This window comes from Sebastes fasciatus, chromosome 13 (genome assembly GCF_043250625.1).
Source record: "Sebastes fasciatus isolate fSebFas1 chromosome 13, fSebFas1.pri, whole genome shotgun sequence".
NCBI classification, from domain to species: Eukaryota; Metazoa; Chordata; class Actinopteri; order Perciformes; family Sebastidae; genus Sebastes; species Sebastes fasciatus.
The window spans coordinates 30,664,694-30,687,533 of record NC_133807.1 but is presented as its reverse complement, the minus strand read 5'-3'; the positions used below and the strand labels follow the sequence as shown (position 1 = coordinate 30,687,533).

At 44.3% G+C, this 22,840-nt stretch overlaps 1 protein-coding gene across 1 annotated transcript in view; it reads left to right on the top strand.

The window, feature by feature from the left end:
* The window catches only part of lmtk2 (lemur tyrosine kinase 2), a 30,880-nt gene extending 8,618 nt beyond the window's left edge, over nt 1-22,262 (top strand). Inside the window, exons 2-14 of the mRNA XM_074656820.1 lie at nt 2,034-2,167; nt 2,358-2,511; nt 3,625-3,701; nt 4,591-4,709; nt 5,026-5,113; nt 10,376-10,506; nt 12,706-12,790; nt 14,778-14,899; nt 15,543-15,692; nt 15,833-18,878; nt 18,970-19,102; nt 19,191-19,442; nt 20,152-22,262. Of these exons, the coding sequence (XP_074512921.1) occupies nt 2,034-2,167; nt 2,358-2,511; nt 3,625-3,701; nt 4,591-4,709; nt 5,026-5,113; nt 10,376-10,506; nt 12,706-12,790; nt 14,778-14,899; nt 15,543-15,692; nt 15,833-18,878; nt 18,970-19,102; nt 19,191-19,442; nt 20,152-20,180 (4,520 nt within the window). The 3' untranslated portion in view covers nt 20,181-22,262. The remainder of the gene's footprint in view (nt 1-2,033; nt 2,168-2,357; nt 2,512-3,624; nt 3,702-4,590; nt 4,710-5,025; nt 5,114-10,375; nt 10,507-12,705; nt 12,791-14,777; nt 14,900-15,542; nt 15,693-15,832; nt 18,879-18,969; nt 19,103-19,190; nt 19,443-20,151) is intronic.
* Nucleotides 22,263-22,840: the final 578 nt, after the last annotated feature.

Below are 22,840 nucleotides of genomic sequence, written 5' to 3'. Positions count from 1 at the left end.
ATCCTCTAACAACCTCAATATAAAAACAGATTAATGATGACACATGCATCGTGGGATAAGCTACTCAAAGAGTTTTGGAGATGACAGAAATGTTTTCAACATTGCAGGGCTTAGACTGATACAGATACCCGGGCTTTTGGTATTGGCCGATACAGAGTACCGATCCGATACCAGTCTTTAATTAATAAGCTGTATGCCTCACTGTGTGGAAGTCACTGTTCTTTTATGTGTACGGCAACATCAGGCTGGACTTAAACATTGTTTTCTTAGCTTTTATACGGCAAAAAAAAATATATATTTTATTTATACAAATTGAATTTGTATTTATTATTATAATAATAAATCGTACACCAGCAACTTGGTTAAAAATCTTCAAAATTAACAGAATTTATATTTATTATTAAAATAATAAATTGTACACCAGCAACTTGGTAAAAAAAAATCTAAATTAACAGTAATTACAATTCAAGTGTAAACCTTTTTAATGCAGCAAAAGAAAATTCAGATTCATCCCAAGCTTAGTTTATATATTGAAAACAAATTCTGAATGGACTCCAACATTTTCAGACTTTTATTGTCATACTCAAGTCTTGTTTTTCTCCTTCATGTGCTGATGTAAAACCAACTAGAAGTAGATTTGTAGTCTGGATGTTGGATGTATTCAGCACCCACCTTCATCTGTCAAGAATCTGTAGTTCAGCAGAAGGAGACTCGGTAGGTGTTGCTTCTCCCTCTAGCAGACAGGATGTACCTGACAAGCTCCAACCAGTGGGAGACAGAATAAACACAGGAGGGAAAATGGGGACACAACACTCACTCACACACACACACACACACACACACACACACACACACACACACACACACACACACACACATCATGCCAGTTTGGATGTAGCACTGAGTTTATGTTTACATTCATTACAATGTGATACGACATAATGAAAGTACAAAATAAACAAATCAAACAAATTGTGTGCACTCGCATTCGGCGAGATTCCCGGGCGACAGTCCAACACCGTTTCTGGCTGACACGGAACAAAAGTGACATCCGCAAAAATACATGCCAGCTTCAAGTGGAAGGGATTGACTTGACCGTCGTCTGACTGTTCGCTCACATGCAGCAGTCGTGACTACAACAGACAAAAGTGTCCGGCACTCACACCTTTCAAATGAGCAGTGACATTTGTTGCACGAGGATACGAGGTGGTGAAAGAACGCGGTGACAAGCTCACACTCGCTGCCAACAAAAGAAACAATAAAAATCTGTTATAAATCTCTTTGCTTGCTGCCCACTTCAGCCCACTGTTATTTCCTGTGATAGCACAAGTGTTTACGCTACAGGGGCTGGAATGAATTGGGCCTCTATTTAATGTGTTCTTTAAGCAGTCTCCAGAACAAATATGTTGTTTGCACTAAATTGGAAAGCCTCAGCTGTGTGAGTGTTGGTCAGCATCAGTGTTAGTGAAGAGAGCAGCAGCTGAGCAGCGCAGTGGGTGGGTTGCAAGGCTGCTGTCAGCCCTGACACTCGAACTGCTGGGCCAGCAGCATCCTCACCGGCGCAGACTTAACACCTGCTGTCACCACCGCTGCACCATCAGCTGCTTATCGGCCAGAGGAAACCCCCACAACTGTCTGCTTGAATGGCTGATGAGGGGTAGGGGTTGGGCGGACTGGTCTGGAGAGTCACAACTGTCACGTCATGTTGCATGCAGAAATTGTAAACCTTAAGAAAATCCACTGCTGTCACGCTCAGTGTTACACTGCAGAGGAGTTGCTAGTGAAAGATTTAAGAGCACTGTGCAGTTTATTTTGGTTGTTGAGCTTAAAGTACCTTTGTAGTGGGTGGATTTAGAAGAGGAGCCAGTACACCCCTGGTGCGTGGTATCACTGTCAAACACACTTATGCTTATGCTTGTACCAAAGCTTTCAGGTGCCAACTCGTATTCTCTCCTAAATTAATTTTGAAGCACAGCTATGAATGTGAATAATTCAGCATAGTTTTACGTCTGTTTTTCTTTTGCTCATTTCAGGTGGAAGCACAGGGGACACGCTGTCCGTCTCTCTCTACCTGTCCCTGGTGGTGTCACTGACGGCGCTCGTGTCCTTGGTGGTGTTGCTGGTGAACTGTGTGACCTGCTGCAAGGAAAGGGAGATCAACTTCAAGGTGAGAGTCGTGGCGGGCAGGTGGCCAGACGGACACAGCTCCACCTGCTCCCATGCAGGCCACACCTAATGAATACATGGAGTGTAGTGGACAGGGTCTGTGAACTCTGCTGTGAAAGATATGCACTGCAGTATTGTGTTGTAGCATCACAGCAAGCCTGTTTTCATCCACTCTGTTTTTGTTGGCGCAGGAGTTTGAGGACCACTTTGACGATGAGATTGACTTCACTCCACCGGCGGAGGACACACCTTCTATGCAGTCCCCAGCCGAGGTGTACACCCTCGCTGTGTCCCCCGTGGCCCTACCTGGACCCCCACACCTCCAACCTCCCGTCCGCATCACAGGTCAGACACATGCACACTCACAGACAAATAGATGTATAATGTTTTTGAACGGCTGTGTTTCTGTCACAGTTCTTTTTAGTGTCTATTTTTAGATTTCCCTTCAAGCCTTCTAAAACATTTTTCCGACGTGACCTGACGTAGGTTTCTACAGGATGACAACGCTACATGTACAGTATATAAACACCCTTATAGTCAGTGTATTAACGTTACATACAATAACTTGGATGACGGTTGGCACGCTCCCAGTTTGGAGAAGCAGACAGGAGTAGCGGCACTGAAGCAAAACAATGTACTGCTGTGTGGACGCCACGTTAGTTTGGATCCAAAAGTCACACAATAACACAAACAAACTAGCCGATCAATTCAGCTGTAGACCAGCAACTCCTGTGTTCTGCAAGGTAGAAATGACTGTTTTTGTGAATGTAGTCTGGTAGATTTGAAGACTACGACATAACTGCTTCAGTTCCCTGTCAGAAAGGGCTGTCTGATTGAAGCTGTTATATTGCTCTCTTCAAAGCCACCAGACTACATTCACAAAAACAGTAATTTTACCTTGCAGAGTATACATACAACCCCACTTCAAAAAAATCCAAACTAATCCTTTCAGTTATTTCCAAACTTTGCACAGCTAACTTTGACTCATCAATTGCTAGTGTTCACATTATTCATAACCTTATTGATTAGCTTCAATTAGCTTACTTTGGTAACCTACGTCACTGCTCTTTGCAACGGCTGAGAGGGCGTTTCTATTTTAAAAAATAGGAACAGCACGCAGGTGGACCCGCCCTTTATGCTAAATATTTAGGAGAATATTTGAAATATTGGTGTATTTTTTGTGAGCTCATTGTCATATGCCTTTTATCATGTAATTGTGTCATTCTACAAGAAAAACACATCTGATTGGGATCTTAACAAACCTGTCAAAGTCTGTTTTTGTCACATCTCTGTAAAAACCCATTAGTGATTTAAATAAATCTGAGGTTTTGGATGGACCTTTTTATTCAAATCACCACAGTTATCAGCAACACATGTGAGTTTTCCAAAACTCCACATGAAACTTGTTAATTGGTACAGACAGTCTTGATTTACAATTTTTTGTGGTTGGTTTCACAGATGGATCCACAAGCCTCCAGGTAGCACGTCACAGTCTGAGTTACATCCAAGAGATCGGCAATGGCTGGTTTGGCCAGGTAAGACTGGTTTTCTTTAACCCTCTGAGACCCACGATAGACCCGTTTTTGTCTTTTTTAGGGGTGTACAGGGGTTCTTTAGGGGGAGATAGCAGGTCAACAGTAGATGTCACATAGAAGTGGTGTACATCATCTGAAAGCTGGGAACCTGACGATTAAATTTGAGAAATAAGAAATAAACATGAATTAACTGCACGGTTTTTGCCCCAAACTGCATGTGATTATCATAAAGTGGGCATGTCTGTAAAGGGGAGACTCGTGGGTACCCATAGAACCCATTTACATTCACATATCTGGAGGTCAGAGGTCAAGGGACCCCTTTGAAAATGGCCATGCCAGTTTTTCCCTGCCAAAATTTAGCCAAACTTTGGAGCGTTATTTAGCCTCCTTCCCGACATGGTGGTATGACGTGGTTGGTACCAATGGATTCCGTAGGTTTAGAGTTTCATATGATATCTGTAGCTTCACTTGAACAAGTGAACCTGATAGAGCCTCTAAAATATATATATATATATATATATATTTTTATTCTATATGACCTTTAACTAGAGAATGCTGAAGGTGGCAGCTTGCGTCATCTGTGCCACAGGCCGGATGTATTCTCTAAATCTGTTATAACTGACGGTCTATGCACATGTCCCCTTCACCTGTTTTTACTGCTTTTCCTGCGACTCATCTTAAGGTGGATAAGTGTTTATACATGCTCTCTGAATAATCCTCAACCTGACCAGTGGAATACTCATTCTTCCCCCTCATTGTTCACATCTGTTGCCTTTCAGCCTTTTTTCTCTGCAGTTTTTTGCCTCTTCCAACATGTTACATGTAGAGACATGATGTCTCTTTTTCCTCTGTACCTTGTTTAGCTTAAAGTGTCGTCATGTATCAACAGGTCCTTCTGAGTGAAATCTACACAGATCCAGGTGGAGCCAGAGTGGTGGTGAAGGAGTTAAAAGCTAATGCAAGTGCCAAGGAGCAGAATGATTTCCTGCAGCAGGGGGATCCATACAGGTAAACAGACTATTATTATTTCTCAGATGTTTTTAATCAGATGATCTATAATTTCAATATTTGATTGATTAATGAGAGTATTTTAGATTTCATTACATTTGTAAAAATGAGTGTGTGGAAGGATACGCACACAGTGCAGGTGGACAAAATAGCTCTATGACATCCCTGTAATGTTAGCAGCACCCTCTACCTTTCCTCTCACACACTGCATCCGACTTAATCGCCTCTCAAAATCCTACACCTATTATTTTAAGGTATTATTTAAAGCTTAATTAACATCAGTGTTAACAGGCTTTGTGTTGTTTTGTCTAAACAGAGTGCTGCAGCACCCAAACATCCTCCAATGCCAGGGACAGTGTGTGGAGGCCATTCCCTTCTTGCTCGTCTTTGAGTACTGTGAAATGGTGAGTGGACACTTGGCTCTGCTAAATGTTATTTATAAGCAAAGAATATACCATTAAACCCCCTTTTTTAATGTACAAAAAGTTCTGATTGTGTGTGACTCCAAGAAAATTGCAGCCAAAATTGATAATATTCATGGGATTGAAAATATAAAATCTGCAATCTTGTTTTGTAATATTGTGCACAACAGGCAGTCTTTGTGTTCTAGTGTCGAGGGATTGAGAGATGAGATAACTCTCAGATTTCCAAATTAATGAAGCAGAAAATAAACCATGTCAGTCTGTAAAGCTCACAAATTCATAAGGCAAGCCCCCTTTTAAATACCGGCCAGCAGGCACGCATAGCTGACCTGCTCTAATTTCCATCTGGACTGAAAACCTACTGTCTCAATCCCAAATTAGCCCCCCTGTGTTCATCTAAGCACATTGATGTGACTCAGACTCTATTGTGGCAGCTGATTTATCCCCTGTTTCTCTTCACCTATTCTGGGTGGGCCGGGCCCTCACTGCTGGGAGCTCCCTCCCCTTCCTCCCTTCCTCCCTCCCTCCGTCCCTCCCCTCCTCCTGCCGAAGTCGCATAGCTAGTCTAAGCCTGGGACTTCTCACATTCCCACCTCACCCAGTAAAGCAACAGGCTCCGTTTACGCTCCTCTGGTGTCAGCTCCTCCACCAGTTGCTGTGTTTGTGCATTTTTATGGTTCGCACCTTGTGCATGTTGGAGACTGTCTAGTTCGGTCTAAAGTAAACCAAGCTGTTCCTAAAGAAACCTATGGGTTGCCCAGGTTACCTAAAAATATAAGCCACCACCGCCTTGGTGTCTGTTTGATTTATCTCAATAGGACAAACCTATCAGATGAGAAGTACAGTAGCTTTTTGCACCATGGAAAACCTGCACATTTGAATGCAATCCAACCTGTAGTAAATCCCTTACAGAGAGGTGTTGAATCAACATTTGAGGCTGTAGTTTGTTGTAGTTTATTTACCCCCTTAAGCCAGTTTTACTTCCTGTTTTTTGGTTAACGTTCTCAAACAGAGAATGGGGGTGTGGTTAACAGTCAGATGTAATTCGTTACCATGGCAACCAGATTGCATCGTTTTTCAACCCAGTTCAGATGAATTTACTGTTTATCAGACCACAAATGAGACAAGAATTAGCTCAACAACACCAACTCGCTTTCACTCGCTCTCTTCTTCCCCGTCTGGCTGCTGCTGCTGCACCGAGCAGCTGCACTCCGGCCACAGCACACCGGAGGACGGATAGACATTTTGCAGAGGTCCGCTGTTTGAAATGCAGTTTCGGGACATTTTGGAGGTGCACCGTCGACCAGCTCTCGCCTCGCCTCAGCTCGGACCTGTTAAAGGCCCACAAACCTCCGGTATCGGCTGCTTTCTGTTAATTTATCAGTCATATTCTCGTTTTAGCAACAACCTTCTTTTTTTTTCTTTTTTTTTACTTTGAGCACAAAATTAAGTTATTTGTTAAAAAAAAATTGGCAAACAGTGTGGCTGATCAACTTAGTCAGGAAATGACTCTAATAACTATGGAATATCATAGAAATGCCAAAATACACTGGAGGAGGGCTTTAAATAAGCAACTGTTTGCTAACACAAGTTTGCCATATCAACTTAAACATGTCAATGTTGTGTTCACAACTTGTGTCCGCTGCCCCCAAATTGCCAAATTATAGAGTTGGATTAAAACACTTATTTGACAGTGCGTCATCACTCACTCAGTTAACAACCTTTACTTTCCATCTCTATGTGAGTGTCCTCAGATGTCCCACTCGGGCAGCTATAAGTTATCTTGTGTGTGTCTGCGTGTGAGTTTATCAGACCCAGGTGGGTCTGGGTGGCAAAACGCCAACCACTTGCTGCCTGGTATCAGGATACAGGATGTACAGAATCTGAATTTTATGTGAAGTATTAGTTGTGTGTAAATGTGCAGAGTGGTAGAATATTTTCTTTTACACTCCTTGGATGTTTTGAGCCACATTTTATTTGCTCGCAGGAAAAAAAAGGAAATGCATTTCTGCTGTTGAGGTGACACAAACGCTCCGCCCCCCCACCCACCTTGCCTTCCCTCTAGTCCGACCTGGTAACATGTCCAGCAGGGTCCAGTTTGGCTCGTCTTACCAGACGTTGTATAACTTTGTCGGGCCGGGGGTATTGTCCAGCTGCCCGGGCCTGGCCGGTGTCCCGGCATTGTGGTCTTTCCCAGCCAGCTCTAGTGACGTTTCTGACAGGAGATGGAAATGAGTCAAAGCGAATGACTTATCACAAGTGTGTGCGAGTCATTAGGGAAGATTGCGTGTGAAGACCAGGTCCTGTTTGTTGAAGGTGATAATGTGTGAGGGGAGCACAACTGAGTGATGTCTATGCTCGTTATCCCGCGCTGGATAAAGAGTTTTGGTGACTTCATCCAAGTGGCATCTTGTCTTACACAATACATGTTTTCTTTCTTTCAGTACATGTTCCATTTACACTACTTAAAAACATCCAAATGACACATGAAGCGTTGAACCTGCTTTCATGTTGAATTTAATGTGTAAGTTGACTCGTCTGTGGTCTCTTACTACTTCAGGCCGTGTCAATCACCCCATAGATGCCCGGAACATGAAATGTGACACTGCAGCTGCGCAGTGGACAAGACGAATCCCAAAACGCCAATAAACGTTGACGTTTGACAGCCCGCGCTGATTGACGGTGTTTTTTTCGTCCCGTATCACCCGTGCTGGGTAACCCTGACTCAAAGCATTTTAGACATCAAAATACATCAAGCAACTGGTGCAGGGGGCTGCAGAATGTCACATACCGCAGCGTGAGTGACAGCTTCCAATGCACGGATCTCCTGCCTGGTGCCTCGCCAAGACGTTAGTCAGACCCCTTCTCTGGTTCAGGGTCTCGGACGTGAGCCAGCTGACTTCTGGCTCTCCAAAGTTGTTGATCTCCTTCATTTATTACGGTCGTTAAGGCAACAATCCCCCCCGATGGAAGTGCTCTTTATGTTACTACTGTCATGGCATTTATTAAGTTATACATTACTGACCATGCTCTGCCTGTAGGCGTGTTGGGTTTTACACACTCTTTGCCTCGGTGGCTATGAAAAACCATTTTGTGTTCCACCTTTTAAGTGCTTTAACCCTGGATTTCACTCTTACAAGTAAACAAGCTCATCAGAATATAGCCTGCTTCGAGTACGGAGGACTTAAATAGCTTGAATTATTTCACATAACTCGATCATGTGATGTCGGAGCCAGACATGAATCGGTTCGTCGGGAACTTAGTACATTCTTGTTTATTAACGGGTCAGACACGAGGCCTAATTGTTTTGGCCCTTTCACAGTTAACGTTGTTTCATTAACAGCACTGAAACCCAGACCTAATCACCTGCTGCGGAGCCTTCACAAATAAAGACGGGCAAAGAGTATCACTTACCATACATTCAATATAGCTCTGTGAAGACAGCTTCTCAGAGCTGTGTGCGTGTGTGCGTGTGTGTGTGTGCGTGTGTGCGTGTGTGCGTGCGTGCGTGCGTGCGTGCGTGTGTGTGTGTGCATGCATGCAGGGGTAAATGTGGTCGAGTATGCTGCTTACGTAAGACGCCTGATCTAACTTAAGCTGCTTGTAGTGAGATAGCTCCGGGAAAAGAAAACCCTTTGTAAACACACAAACATGCATACTCTGCATGTGATTTGCATGTGATTTGACATTTTTAACAAGAGCGCCTCGTGTATTCTGTGAATCTGGTGTTGTGTGTACAGTATGTTCTTAGTAGCTCATTCCTCAGGGGGAGCTCTGTTCTGCTCCAACTCTGATGATCTCAAAAGCACACATAACATTAAAGGTGCAGTGTGTAGGATTTGGCTACATCTAGTGGTGTGGTTGGAGATTGCAGCCAACTGAGTACCCCTCCTCTCACTCCTCCCTTTACAAGACTGCGGTAATGCGAGCCGCCGAGTGCAAAACCGTGGTAACGCCGTTCACCTCGCTCGGAGGTCATCCTTACCATAATGACACAACTTTAGGAGCAACGGAAGTCAGACGGCGGCTGGTGTTACCACGGTTTAGCACTCTGCGACTCACGTTAGCGCAGTTAAACAAGCGTGTCGGAGAACTACGGTGGCCTTCAGGTAACGTAAAAAAGGTGAAAGGCTCTCTCTAGAATCAGTGTTTGATTTGTCCGTTCTGTGGTACTGTGGAAACAAAGTGGTGCAACATGGCGGAGTTAGTGAAGAGGACACGCGTCCCTATGTAGATATGAAGGGCTCATTCTAAAGCTTTGTTTATACTTGTGCGAGACACCGCGGCACCGGCCTCCGTAGACGACTACGAGCATGCACAGAGGCGTTTATGCTCAGCGCGTTCGTCCTTCGTTGAAATATGCTCTGAAACGCCAGGAGGCGTCCAAAACAGAATATTCTGTGGATAAGCAGGAAGTCAACGAGTGTTACCGGAAATGAAAAGTAAAGTAAAGTAAACACTAAACTCTGACGTACGTATTAAAATAATAAATCGTACACCAGTAACTTGGTAAAAAATCAAAAAGTATAAACCTTTTTTAATGTAAGAAGAAATTGTTCAAAATATATGTATAATGATGACATGTTTATGTACATGTATGTAAACATACAGAATAGAATTGAAAAGCTCGGATCCATTGTCAGTGATATCTGCTCCAGCTATTTGAGTCAGTATCGGCCCGATATCCGATCCGGTATCGGTGCATCCCTAGTTCCAGATTTACTTTCTTCTATTCTCTCATAGCGCTGTGATCAGTCACACTGGTGAGCTACATTCTAACATAAGACTCAATATCTCCCTCTGTATGCCTGTGTCTGTTTATGATGTCGGGGTGTGATTAACCAACTCAAAGTTCCCTGTCCTGCTACCCTCACGGGACCCCTTGTTGTTTTTCTCTCCTCCTCCCAAGGGCTCCGAAACCCAGCCGGACACAACCCCGTTTATTTCACCGTCCCGAGCTGAACTCTTTTATTTATAAATCTCTGTGACACAGCATAGAGGTCCATTAAACAGCGTTACCCTTATTTGGTCCTCTCACACATCCGCAGTGAGAAGTGCTGAGGAGACAGGAACAGGAGAGTCTACTGCCCCCGTGTGGCGGTCTCTGCACGATGCAGTTTAACTAGCACGGCTTGTCCAATTCCTCCTATAATACAAATATGATGCTGGTGGATTTATTGGATGTCTATGTTTGATTTCAGTGAGCTAATACAGCTGTGTTTGTGTGTTTGTGTATGTTTGCAGGGGGATCTGCGGGGCTATCTGTCTCAGCAGGATTGGATGTTCAGAAACGCTGAGTTGCTGCAGCTGCAGAGGATGGCCTGTGAAATCGCTGCCGGCGTCACTCACCTTCACAAACACAACTTCCTGCACAGGTAGCACTTCACTTGAGCAAGCTCACAGCTTTTTAAACCCACTTAGCTAAGCATTGTGTCTTTGTTTGTCTGTCTAAGAGTACAGCTGCTGTTTACGGTAACGCTCACTCTCTCAGTGACGGAAACATGTTTTAATTACGACCTCTACTCACAGACGCTTTACATTTTTCACTGAGCCAACATTTTGTATTGTTTCTGCCGCAGTTTAATTTATTAGATTAGTAGTTCTTAATTAAATAGATAATTAAGACGTAGTTCTCTTTACACTTCGTTGTATTTTTAATACAGAAAAATTCTGTACTGCTCTTGTCTAGTGCGACATAACTAATGTCATTTAGCTTTTTAAGGATTTAACTGAAATTTGGCTGAAATTTCATATAACATTGGACAAATATTGCATCTTGGTCAACACATAAAACACACATTACCATCTTAAATATTTGGATTAAAACAAACTAATACAATTTTCACTGTTTTACTGCGCACGGTGTTTGATGTCACTCGACACAAACCTCATAAAAACTGATTGTAAAGACTTGGGTCAACTGTTAGTTTTACTTTAGTGCTTACTGTCCAACCAGTCTCAGGAGAACCAGTGTTCTCCAAAAAAGGTGTGTACAGCAGAGAGGCCGCGTTTCATTTTCATTTTTACCCCGGCGGATACTGGATGTCTGGCCGCTAGCAGCCAGCAGGGAACAGGGGGGTGTTGGGAACGTGTGGCTTCGGGGGGTAACATACGACGTTCGGCTCATCTCATCAGCTCTCTTTTGCATGCTCAGAATAAGCTTAGGGGGTTCCAATTACACAGCTCCCATGCATTGCCACAGTGTCAGCTGTCCGCTGCCAGAGGGATATGATGATTCTGCTCTTTGCATGTAAAAGGATAGCCTCATATTGGGCGTTGTGTTTTTAATCCTTGTTACAACTCGAAAGGGAGTTCTAACAAGCATTCCTCCATGTGGACCAATTTCATTTGCAATCGTTAAAATATTTCTGTGGCACTTCTTTGTTTAAAGGGCCACAAAATAAAAAAGGTTAAGCAAGCTGAATGATCAGTGAAGCCACATGCTGGCAAAACTGATCGAGATGTGATTGACGGTGCGGCGCCACAGACACAAAACCCATCCCCCGGGGCAAGTGCTGTGTGGGCTGATAATCCAAAGAAGCTTTGCAATCATGCAAAGGGGGAGAACGCTGCCGCAAAACATCAGAATATAATCTCATTCATAAACTGTGAAAAGAGGTTTTTCTTTAAGGTGGTGATTGCTCTACTTATATTTTCAGTACAAGCACTGCCAAGGTTGTCCTTGGAGGAGATCACCGCCACGTATCAGCCTTGTAGGGCTAAGATGTTGGGCCCATTTCCTTACTGTATGTCGGGCCCTCAGCCAACAGCAGGGGGACAGGGGGACAGGGGGACAGGGTGACAGGGTGACAGGGTGACAGGGGGACAGGGGGACAGGGGGACAGGGGGACAGGGGGACAGGGGACCGGAGAGTTTAAAATAAATCTCCATTTATCTTCCAGAGGTTTCAGCGGGGTTGACAGCCGCCGGGCCCATGTACACGCAAGAACACCGGTGTCAGCAGTGTTTGTTGTTAGGCGGGTAAAAGCGACTTGGAACTTGCGCACAGGGAATGACGCGGAGGCTGAAGGAAAACCAAAGCCTGCCTCGTCTTTTAAATGTGAATTAACCACCATATGTCCTGCTTAATGTGCAGAGGGAGCGTCTTACGCCCTCTCCTGGCAGCTTCACAAAACGTTTCTGTTGTTCTGTTTCCCTCCAGAAACTATATCCTGCGTGCTGTATACACGAGTCAGGAATAGCCTCTGTATGAGTGTTGTTGCAAGGTGAAGACAAATGACAGAAGTGTTTCTTATAGTTGCCAAAGTCATTTGCTTGCCAGACTCCTTCGCCCTTGTTTACTTGTGAAGTAATCTTAGCCCTTTAAGGTTAAGAGGAGATTCCTTGTTGATCTTGACACGATTGATTTTGTATTTTAACTTTGCTTCATAAACACTAAATAACAATGCACAGGCTCAACGTAACTGGCAAGAACAAGCACCAGCTGCATACATTCATTCCAGCGATGGTCACAAACCTGCCAGCTTCATAATCTGTGAATGATTTGGTAGTTTTGTAAAGTATCTAATCCATCCAGATGTGTTATGCTGATGTTGTTCTCTATGCTCTCACAGTGATTTGGCTCTGAGGAACTGCTACCTGACTGGAGATCTCACAGTCAAAGTGGGAGACTATGGAATCGGGCCCTACAGATACAAAGTAAGCAGAAACCTCAATTTAAATGTATTTTCCACATAGAAATGTTGTTAATTACTGTAATGAACTGCATATCCTTCACCAGGAGCCGGTTACACAGAGATACTGTACATTAGACTGGGTTATTGACTAAGACCAGTTATAGTTTTAGTCCTTAACAGGGTTGGGTGATCATTTCTATTTTCATATCGTCTAGTCGTGATTACTCAAGATCACCGATAGGCAGGGGGTCACAGGAGGACGACGGGGTGGGGGAGTTAATCACGGCACGCCAGTCTGACTTTCTGCAAGAAGTACAGTTAAAGTTATGTGAATAAACATTTATATTTAATATATAAATATTTAAACATGAAACAATTTATTTAACAGCAATGACTCCCCTATTCAAACAACAGGTCCCTTTTTAAAAGTCTGTCTGTGCTTGGATTCAGATTCAGATTCAGATTCAGACAACTTTATTGATACTTACCCCATCACAAACACAGCAGATAAAGGACAGCAGATAAGTTAATAAAATATAATAAATAGCAATAAAAAGAGAAAACAAATAGATAATAAATAGAAATTGTTACATGATTTATCATGTAAGGGAATTGTCAATAAAAATCTTACATGAAATGACTTCTGTCTGAGTTTAATAATCTGATAGCAGAAGGAATAAAAGATTATTTTGGTGTGACAATATCGCAGCATCATGTTCCGTTTAACGTTATTATCTTTAATATTACAATCCACATCATATCCATAATGTTAACTACTCCATATGGAGCACAGAGCACATGGAGAACGGTGTCAGATCCACGGAAAAGAGACGGCAAACTGGTTTGTAATTAAGGATTTAAAATTCACTCATGCTCTAAATGCACAGCAGGGCAGCAGATTCTTGATTAGTTGTGATACTAAATGAGTTAAAATCAACTTAATACTGATGTATAAAAAAAACAATCGTCAATCATCCCTTCAATCACACAAGTCTATCTAATCAAACTGTTTAGGGCTGATACTGACAAAAGTGATATTATTTGAAATTGTTGATCTGATACAGATTACAAGCGGTGAAATGGCCAATGGATGGTTTGTAGCAGACCATGGATGGTGGGTGCTCTACAGTTGTAGCGTCGGCCCATTTGACCATAGAGTGACGGCTGGCTTGACCGCACGTTACCGCGATACAATAATAAGACAGAGTTAGCATGCAGCTTTAGCCGTGATGTCTAGCTCTGCTTTTCCTGCAATGAAACCCAAAGTGTTTCCGTACTTTACTGGATGTGTAGCGTTTACCACTTTGGATTTAACATGTGAGGGTGCAGGTCGTATCCACGTGGTTTTCTACTTTTTCATTTCGACTCGCTGCGGTTTGTTTTGGTTGATGGATACAGAACGGATATGACGTCACGTTACTCAGACTACAACAAAAAAAGCGGTAACTTCCTTCTACCTCCACATAGAATCAAATGAAGCAAATCTATCGTTTCTGGCATTAAAAAAAATCTATTTCAAAATCGTAAAAAAATAATAATCGCGATACATAGGTGAATGGATTTTTTCCCCCACCTCTGATCTCTACACTTGGATATGATGGATAAGAGCTACTCCACTTGCAGCCAGCTCCAGATGACCTCACAGAAGATGAATCTTTTTCATCGCAGGCTGTGCAGGTGTTTGGCGTGTTTCAGTGAAGAATGGAGATCGTCTTCTCATGCAACCGGACCCGCTGCATGTGTCCCAAGGCAGTTCTGTCTGCTGCATTCCTTAAATACTGCTGAACCGTCAGTTTGGCTGTCCGAATTTAATACTCATAAGATAAGGTCACCCATTGAATCTATTTCTGTAAGGAAAGGGAGAGTGCACTGCCTCAATGAGAGACATTAAACACTCAATGCTTTGTTTCATGAGCTGCTGTTTGCACTATTATTTCCCCCTAAAAGTTACAGTTTGTAAAAGTATTAAACACCGTGTGTGACTGAATGTTTTCCTAATGTTACTATAGGAGGATTACATCATCACCGAAGATGATGTGTTTGCACCCCTTCGCTGGTTGGCTCCTGAGCTGGTGGGCGAGCGCCATGGGGGTGTGATTACCATGGAGCAGACCAAGCCCAGTAATGTGTGGTAGGTACCAGACTGCAGCTTTTCACTGACACTAGAGGACATTTAAAAAAACAAACAAAACATAACTCATAATGACTGTGAGTGAACCTGAATGTAATCCAAAATGTATTTTAATCTTTTCATTAAATAATGTTATGTATACAAGACACGTGAACCATATTTGAAGACAATAAGTTGCTGGGAAAACAAGCCCTTCCTGCAAATAAGAGCTTGTTAATCACAAACAATCTGGATCATTTCCAAAAGAGGAGAAAAAAAGACACTGACACTGCACCAACTAAGCATCTCTCCACACGGCACAGTCTCTTCAGCCCCTCCCTGACTTCACGACTCATTACCCAAATGCTTTCCGGTCATTAATTGCAGACTTATGTAAGGTTTTTGTCCTAATAGCCAGATCAAAATATGTTCATAATGTTCCCCAACTTGTTTAAATTTGGCTCTTGCTATCATCGCTGCCTTATGAATCATGTAATGTATTCATATAGCCGTTCTGTTTTCGTGGGTTTGGCTATTCATAACAGCTCACCTCATGAAATGTTATGGTTATGGGTCAAGAGGTCAAGGTGTTTCGCTGTGTGCGCACGATAACTTTTGTCCTGCGGTGAATTCCAACAGCTATTTTCTCCTCGATTGTCCGTAGGGCCTTGGGGGTCACGTTGTGGGAGCTCTTTGAGAACGCCACTCAGCCGTACCCCCATCTGTCCGACCGGGAGGTTCTCAATCATGTCATCAAGGAGCAACAAGTGAAACTCTTCAAGCCACAGCTAGATCTTCCTTATTCCGACAGATGGTGAGATGTCTATTAGAACAAATTACAAACAAATAGTATTGTAAAATAAAAGATGTTAGTAGTATTGTGTAAATCAGGTTTTAATTGGCCATTAAATGTATGTATCTTATCTGAAAAAGCGATTTCCCCTGTATCTGCAGGCACGAGGTCCTGCAGTTCTGCTGGCTGTCTCCAGACAAGCGGGCCACGGCAGAGGAAGTGCACCGTTTGCTCATCTACCTGCGCATGCAAGGCCAGAAGGACATAGAGGAAGACTTTGATCAACGCTGGGACGCTCTGAAGCCCAACCCCACCGCGCGGCAGACCACCGTCAGCCACTCCTCTTACCCAATCTTGGAACAGTTCGCCGACGACGCCCTGCGACAAGAGATCGATGAAGTTCTCACCGTCACCGAAACGAGCAAAGGTCTCAGCTTTGAGTACGTTTGGGAGGCGGCCAAGCACGACCACTACGACGGCAGCCACGCGCGTTCGGGCATGGACACCACGTTGAACTATCACAGCATGTTCTTTCCCGTTTCCAGTGAAGACATCCGGGCCCGTTTCCCCGATACGGCAGCCAGAGCGGCGGGCGCAGAGAGTGGCAACACTCCTTCAGGGATCCCCGGGATTGTACCAGTGTTTGATGCACAGAAGCCGTCTAATGGAAATGAATATTACATCCAACTAGAAGAACAAGGGGAGAGCACCGTCGGGGAAGATGGGAACGGAGGGCAAGACATGGACTTCAGTTCAGGCCGGCAAGACTTTGTCGTTCTCCAAGATGTCCGTCTGGATGAGTCCAGCACCGATGCTGATTTTTTCCACCAAAGTATCGACTCCAAGGATTCCTATTTACCAGACAGCCACATCTGGTCGTCCCTGGAGAATGACAGTCCATACCACACCAACATTTTCACCGAAGGGGGGTCCAAGCAGGAGGACTCTCCTTCCTGGAGGCGGAGTTTTATGGAGCTTCCAGAGCGCAACGGCAACCCTTTCCACGGAGGTGCACCTTTAGTGGTCCAGGAGGCGGACACAGATAAAAACAATGGGGATTCTTTTTTAGGGGATTGTTCAGAAGCTCCTCACCTGGTGGACTCTGTGGACGTGGAGGGGGAGATCACAGACATGAAGAGGCTTCTGAACACTGAGAAACTAGCTGACAACTTTATGTTTCTCAAAGACGGGAACCTGATGAAAGACGGATCGAGCTTCTCAAGTCCACAGGAGAACTTTCTTCTACCTGGCCGTGCCCACGAACCGGAGGAAAGATTCAAAATGAGTTCTTGGGACAACCTCGAGAATTTAGGCAATTTACTCGCAGCAGACAATTATTTAAAACCTTCAGCAAGTAGCACATCCTCAAGACAGGACCTTTTAGACTCTCCAAGTACCAGCTTGGGCGAGTTATCCCCGTCTCCTGTAGAAAATAAAACACTGGTGCCTTTCATTACAGTGGTCACAGAAGATAACACAAGCAACCAGCTGCCAGTTAGAAATAGCTCTTCCACCGAAGACCTCGGTCTACTGCAATCCTCGGACAGAGGTGTAGACTCTGGTTTCGATTCTACCTCAGAGAGGTTTGAGGTTATCATCAGTCAGACTGATGGCCGCGCCCCCGCGTTCTCTGAAAGTGCCACGACAGACTCAATGTGCACAGATGCCAAAATCCCCAGCCTTGAAGATGACCTTGGAACCTCAAAGGATAATGTCCAGCCCGTAGGAAGTAAAGCGCCTGAAAACCTGCACCTCCAAGCGTTGTCCTCAGACAACGGACACGGCGAAGACCTCACCAGCAACGATCTGCTGAGTGAACTCATCGAGGATGCAGATATAGAACTGGAAACCACTCTGTCTGACCACGAGGAGTCCTCTATGGATACTGACGGGCGCCCTGTCGTCAGATCTTCTCTATTGGTCTCTGGGCCGTCTTTGGACCAGATCAGCCAGGACAGTTTGCTGGAAGACAGCATGTCCACCACTCTACCGACTGTAGATAATTCAGCCGAGACGCCAGACTCTTTAGACTCTCTCGACATCCACAGGCTCGGCGAGCAAGGTGAAGAGCTGAGCGCTCAACTAGCCCAAAACAAACTCCAGCCTCCGTACAAAATATCAGACAGCGGGTACGAGACGGAGAACCTGGAGTCTCCCGAGTGGAACTCGCAGCCCAACGTTAAAGACCAATCCCCTGTAAAAAACGGCATGAGCGTCGCCAAAGAAGAGGAGGAGACGGAGGAGCTTGCAGCTGCCACAAATCTGGTTCCACCTGAAATCATCATCTCCGAAGTAGAGGGCGTGCTGGACGCTCACAGCCAGGAGGACACCAGCGAGGACCAGCAGCCAGATCCTGCAGCTCCCGCCGAGGAGCCACACATGGGCAGTAATTACAGAGACTCGGCCTACTTCTCAGACAACGAATCAGAACCTGAGAAGAAGTCTGAGGAAACGGTCGCGGGAGCTTCTGGTGAGGTCACGTGGCTGAGGAGCTCTACGGAGGTGGTCGGCGTGGCCGCTGGAGGTCCAGCACTGGAGGAGGAGAGAGATGTAGATTCTTCATTTTCTCAACAAGAGTCTTCTGAAGCTGATGGAGAAACACCCGCGCCCACATTACAGGAGGCAGATTTAGATATCGCAGAGCAGCGCGAGAAGGAGGCGACGGAGTCTACCGACAGTCATGATGAAGACAAACCAGAGTCATTCATCACATCTCCTGATCAACCCGTCCCGTCAGAAGATCTGGAAACTCCACCTCCTTCTGTTGCTCCATCTCCGTCGAAGCCGGCGCAGGAGAGCTCAGGTCACGCTAAACTAACCCGGACCTACGCCAGCGATGTCCATAAAATAAGAGAGCCGGACGTGGAGGGGCGTTACCTGGCGAGGCGGGAAGCCTCAGGTTTAGACGGACACGAGGACGGCGTAGACGCAGACGAGGAGGACGAGAACAGCGACGACTCCGACGACGACGTCCGCGGGTACCAGCTGCACAGCTCCAGCTCAGACAGCGAGGACGACGCCGTGCACCCGGTGCCGCTTATTGTCTCAGATGACAGCAGCTCAAGGAACCTGAAGAGCTTGTTGAAACCCACCACGCTGAACGTCCAGGCGTCGTCGGCGTTCCCGCTTCCTGCGAGGCTCAGTGCAGATAACTCCAGAAGAGCTGTGTCTTTCTTCGATGATGTCACTGTCTACCTGTTTGACCAGGTACACTATTTTGTTGTTCATTGCCAGAGTTCTTATCGGTGTAACTAGTAAGACACTTTGTGTAATTAAAATCCATCTCATTGTGCTGTAGGAGACTCCCACCAAGGAACTGGGTGACCACTCCTCAGGCTCACACAATCAGGCGCCGGAGTTCAGCAGCCCAGCGCCCACTGCCAGCTACCTGAACCGGTTCGCCAATTCTGAAAGCTCCACCGACGAAGAAGGTAATGATGAAACCCATTAAATGTATGCAGCTGCTGAAAATGCTCTTTTTCCATCACACGCCCTGATGCGTTCATTACATCCCTGCAGGTGGTGGTTTTGAGTGGGACGACGACTTCTCCCCAACACCCTCCTTCCTGCCCAAGACGGATAATGACCCCTCATCGAAGACAATGTCCTCATCTGCAGCGTCTCGCTTCTCCTCTCCGCCGTCTGCGGCGGGGCGCGTGCTGGAGCCCAGCTGGAGCGGCTCCTCCAACTACTCCCGGTTCTCCATCTCACCGGCCAGCATCGCAAGCTTCTCCATCACACACCTCACTGACTCCGACATCGAACAAGGAGGTAAGCGGAGCATGCAGTCGCACCAAACCTCTATGTTCTTAACCCCCTGAGAGCTACATGGGCGATCCTGACTGACTTTACTGTCTTTCAGAGGCTCTAGTGGATTCAGTTTTAGGGCTAGAGTGAAGCTACAGATATCATATGAAACTAGAAAACCTAAGGAATGTCATGCTACCATGTCGGGAAGGAGGATAAATAACGCTCCAAAGTTGGGCTAAATTTTGGCAAAGAAAAACTGTCATGGCCATTTTCAAAAGGCTCCCTTGACCTTTGACCTCCAGATATGTGAATGAAAATGGGTTCTATGGGTCCATGACTCTCCCCTTTACAGACATGCCCACTTTATGATAAACACATGCAGTATAAATGTGTTATTTTCCCCTATTCTAAAATGGTGTGTTTGAATATTTCTGCATACTGGGGTCCCTAAACAGTCTTGAATTACATAAATTGGGTCTCACTGTAAAGCTGAGACTCTTGTGGATCCAATGAGCCCAACTGTATTCATGTGTGATGTTGTTAGTCCCCATAGGAGTGAGACCAACTTTTGAAATTTGACCTCACTGTATAAAATGACCTGTGGTGACCTCTAGGATAATCACAGTACATTTACATGTACCACGCTCCTTATAATAATATGAAATAGTCATGTTCATCAATCAGTTGAACTCATGTTTAAACTCTTCTTTTTGTTTTTTGTTCACCCCAGGAAGCAGTGAAGACGGAGAAAAGGACTAGTGTGATGTATTAATCGTCACACACTACTGAAAGATGAACCCATACTCGCACTTTTTGGAAACCCAGAACGGCTGAATAAGGACAAAATGACGCGGCGAACCGTGGACGCTTCTCTCAGGCAGAACTGCTCTTTTTCCTTACGTGGAGATCGGCCACGAGAACAACGACTTTTTCAGCAAATAAGACAAGACGAGGGCCACAGCTCCGGTCTGGGCCACATCACCTCTCCGGCTACATCAGTGTGTGTGATTTCAGTTTCAGTGCAATTCCACTTTTGGGGGAAAAAAAGAAAAAAAAGGTTTCTAAATGTTTGCTTTAAAGACTCATTCCAGGTGTTTGGCTGCTTTATTTTTGTTGTGTGTCGAAGTGCACTCATTTTCCAGGACTTTTGCATCACCAAAAAAAACAAAAACAGACTTTTTATGCTCTGAATTCAACACACTGGGCTGGCATCACTACAGCCAAATAGGAATAAGCTCTTTGATTTGAGCAGACCTACAACTGAAGCTTTGTTCTCTTAACTTTGTTCATTTTTTGCTCCTTCATGTTGTGCGATTATTTCAGTGGTTGCCTCTTTTGGAAGAATGATTTGTTGTTTTTTCGTAACCTCTCGTCGGGTGTTAAGTCTCCTCGTTGGAGAGAAGCTATGTGCGGTATCCTTCTGTAGCAGCATTTGAATAAGAAGGGTTGACAAAAACTAAAAGCCCCCTCATCTACAGAGTTCCTTTATTTGTTTGAAAGGAACATTTACAAGAAGTAGTTTCATATTTGTGAGACTGGTTGGTGGCATTAGACACAGACTGACATATTATTCCTCACAAAGGTGAGAGGGAAAACTCAAAGACAAGTTATTCACTTTGTAACGCTTCAATTGATGCTCTGAAATGTGGAGGAAGTTTGGTCGGATGGTCGTGACTACTCGTCGCTGGGTCTTATCGCGGTGCCTGTGATGCTGTGAAGACAGCTGCACTCCTCCGTTCACCGTCACTACAGAGTTTAAAATCACTACATTTAGTGAGATTGTGTAAAAAAAAAAAAAAAAATGAAAAGTGGGAGATTTTATTTTTAAATGTCAGAATGAAGAAATGTTAATGAGCTGTTTGTAAACAAATGTGCAATGAATTTCATTGATTAGTTGAGATTTGAGTAACTTGCAGGGACTTAAAGCGTCACAAAAACTCACTACTAGAACAAAAACAACAACACTACTGCTTTTATCAGCGTCCTGGACACAGATGTCTGCCTTTTTTTTTTTTTTTTAAACTTTGTGTCAAACTTAATGAACCCGTTCAGACGTCAATTTCCTCCTTAAGGATCCCTCGTTCCAGTTTTTTGAGCATTTCGTCATTGTATCTTATCATTTGCGGGCCACGCGTCAGTCCGGTGGCTGTACGGGGTCCGTATCAGTTTCTGTACAGAAGCATAATAACCATATGCTTTTCCCTCCAAGGTTTCCATGTACAGCTCCAGTTCTTTGAAACTGTAGGTTATACAGTTACTGTGTGGTTCTTCAAACACCTTAAAGATTTCGTCACAGATGACCTGATGAACTTCACCTGTAGTAGATAACGTCCGTCTCCCCCCCGCCCCCATACAGAAGGCACTGTTCCCTAGATGATGTTAACCTCTGTTTAAAAACCAGCAGCCCGTGCTTCAGTTAAACTTGAACATTTATTTAAGGAAAACCTTGTTTTATTTGACTACAGTATACATTTGCTTAATCTTGCACATTTGAGAAATGTAACTTAATGTTGAACTGTACTGATGTATGTAAATGTAAATTTCTTTTTTTTTTCTTTTCTTTGTCTGTAAATGGGAAATGATGTAATGATGAGTTGTAGGTATGAGGTTTCATTTTGTAACTTAAAGGCTGAAGTTTGATCAGAGGAAACATATCACCGCCGTCGGCTAAAAAAGCAGTTAAATTAAGACACAAAAAGCAGATGTGAATTCATTCTGTCCTTTAAACTTGTAGATTTAAAAAAAATATTTTTACTTCATATTTATCATGCTTAGTGTAATTGAATGAAATGTTTATAATTACATTGTTTAATATGAAAATAAATGCAAATGAACTTCTAATTAGGGTCTTATTTGACATGTTTCTGTTAGAGGGTCTGGTGTCCTGCGTCGTCCAGCAGGCAACGAATGACCCCTGGCTACAAAAAGTGGCTTGTTGGACGGTGGACGGGGTACAGTAACCACTCTGGTGGGAAGGAGACGGATCTAGTGTGGGAGGTAATCAGGCTCCAGCTCCCAGGATGGACAGAATAACAAAACGTCAGCAAAAATTCTTCCGAATATAGTCAATTAACAAGAATGTCCCCATCAACACAGTGCTGACAAAGTCCTGTTTCAAGCACAAACACAGTGCCAGAAGGTCGCATAGTTTAAAGAGGACCTATTATGCTTATTTTCAGGTGCATACTTGTATTTTGGGTTTCTAATAGAAACATGTTTACATGCTTTAATGTTCAAAAAACGCTTTATATTTCTCATACCGGCTGTGCTGCAGCATCTCTTTTCACTCTCTGTCTGAAACGCTCTGTTTGAGCTCCTGCTCTGATTGGTCAGCTGGCCCACTGTGATGTGATTGGTCGACCAAACCAAACTCTTCGGACACCGCTCCAGCTCCACTCTAACTAGCTTTGTTTGGGTGT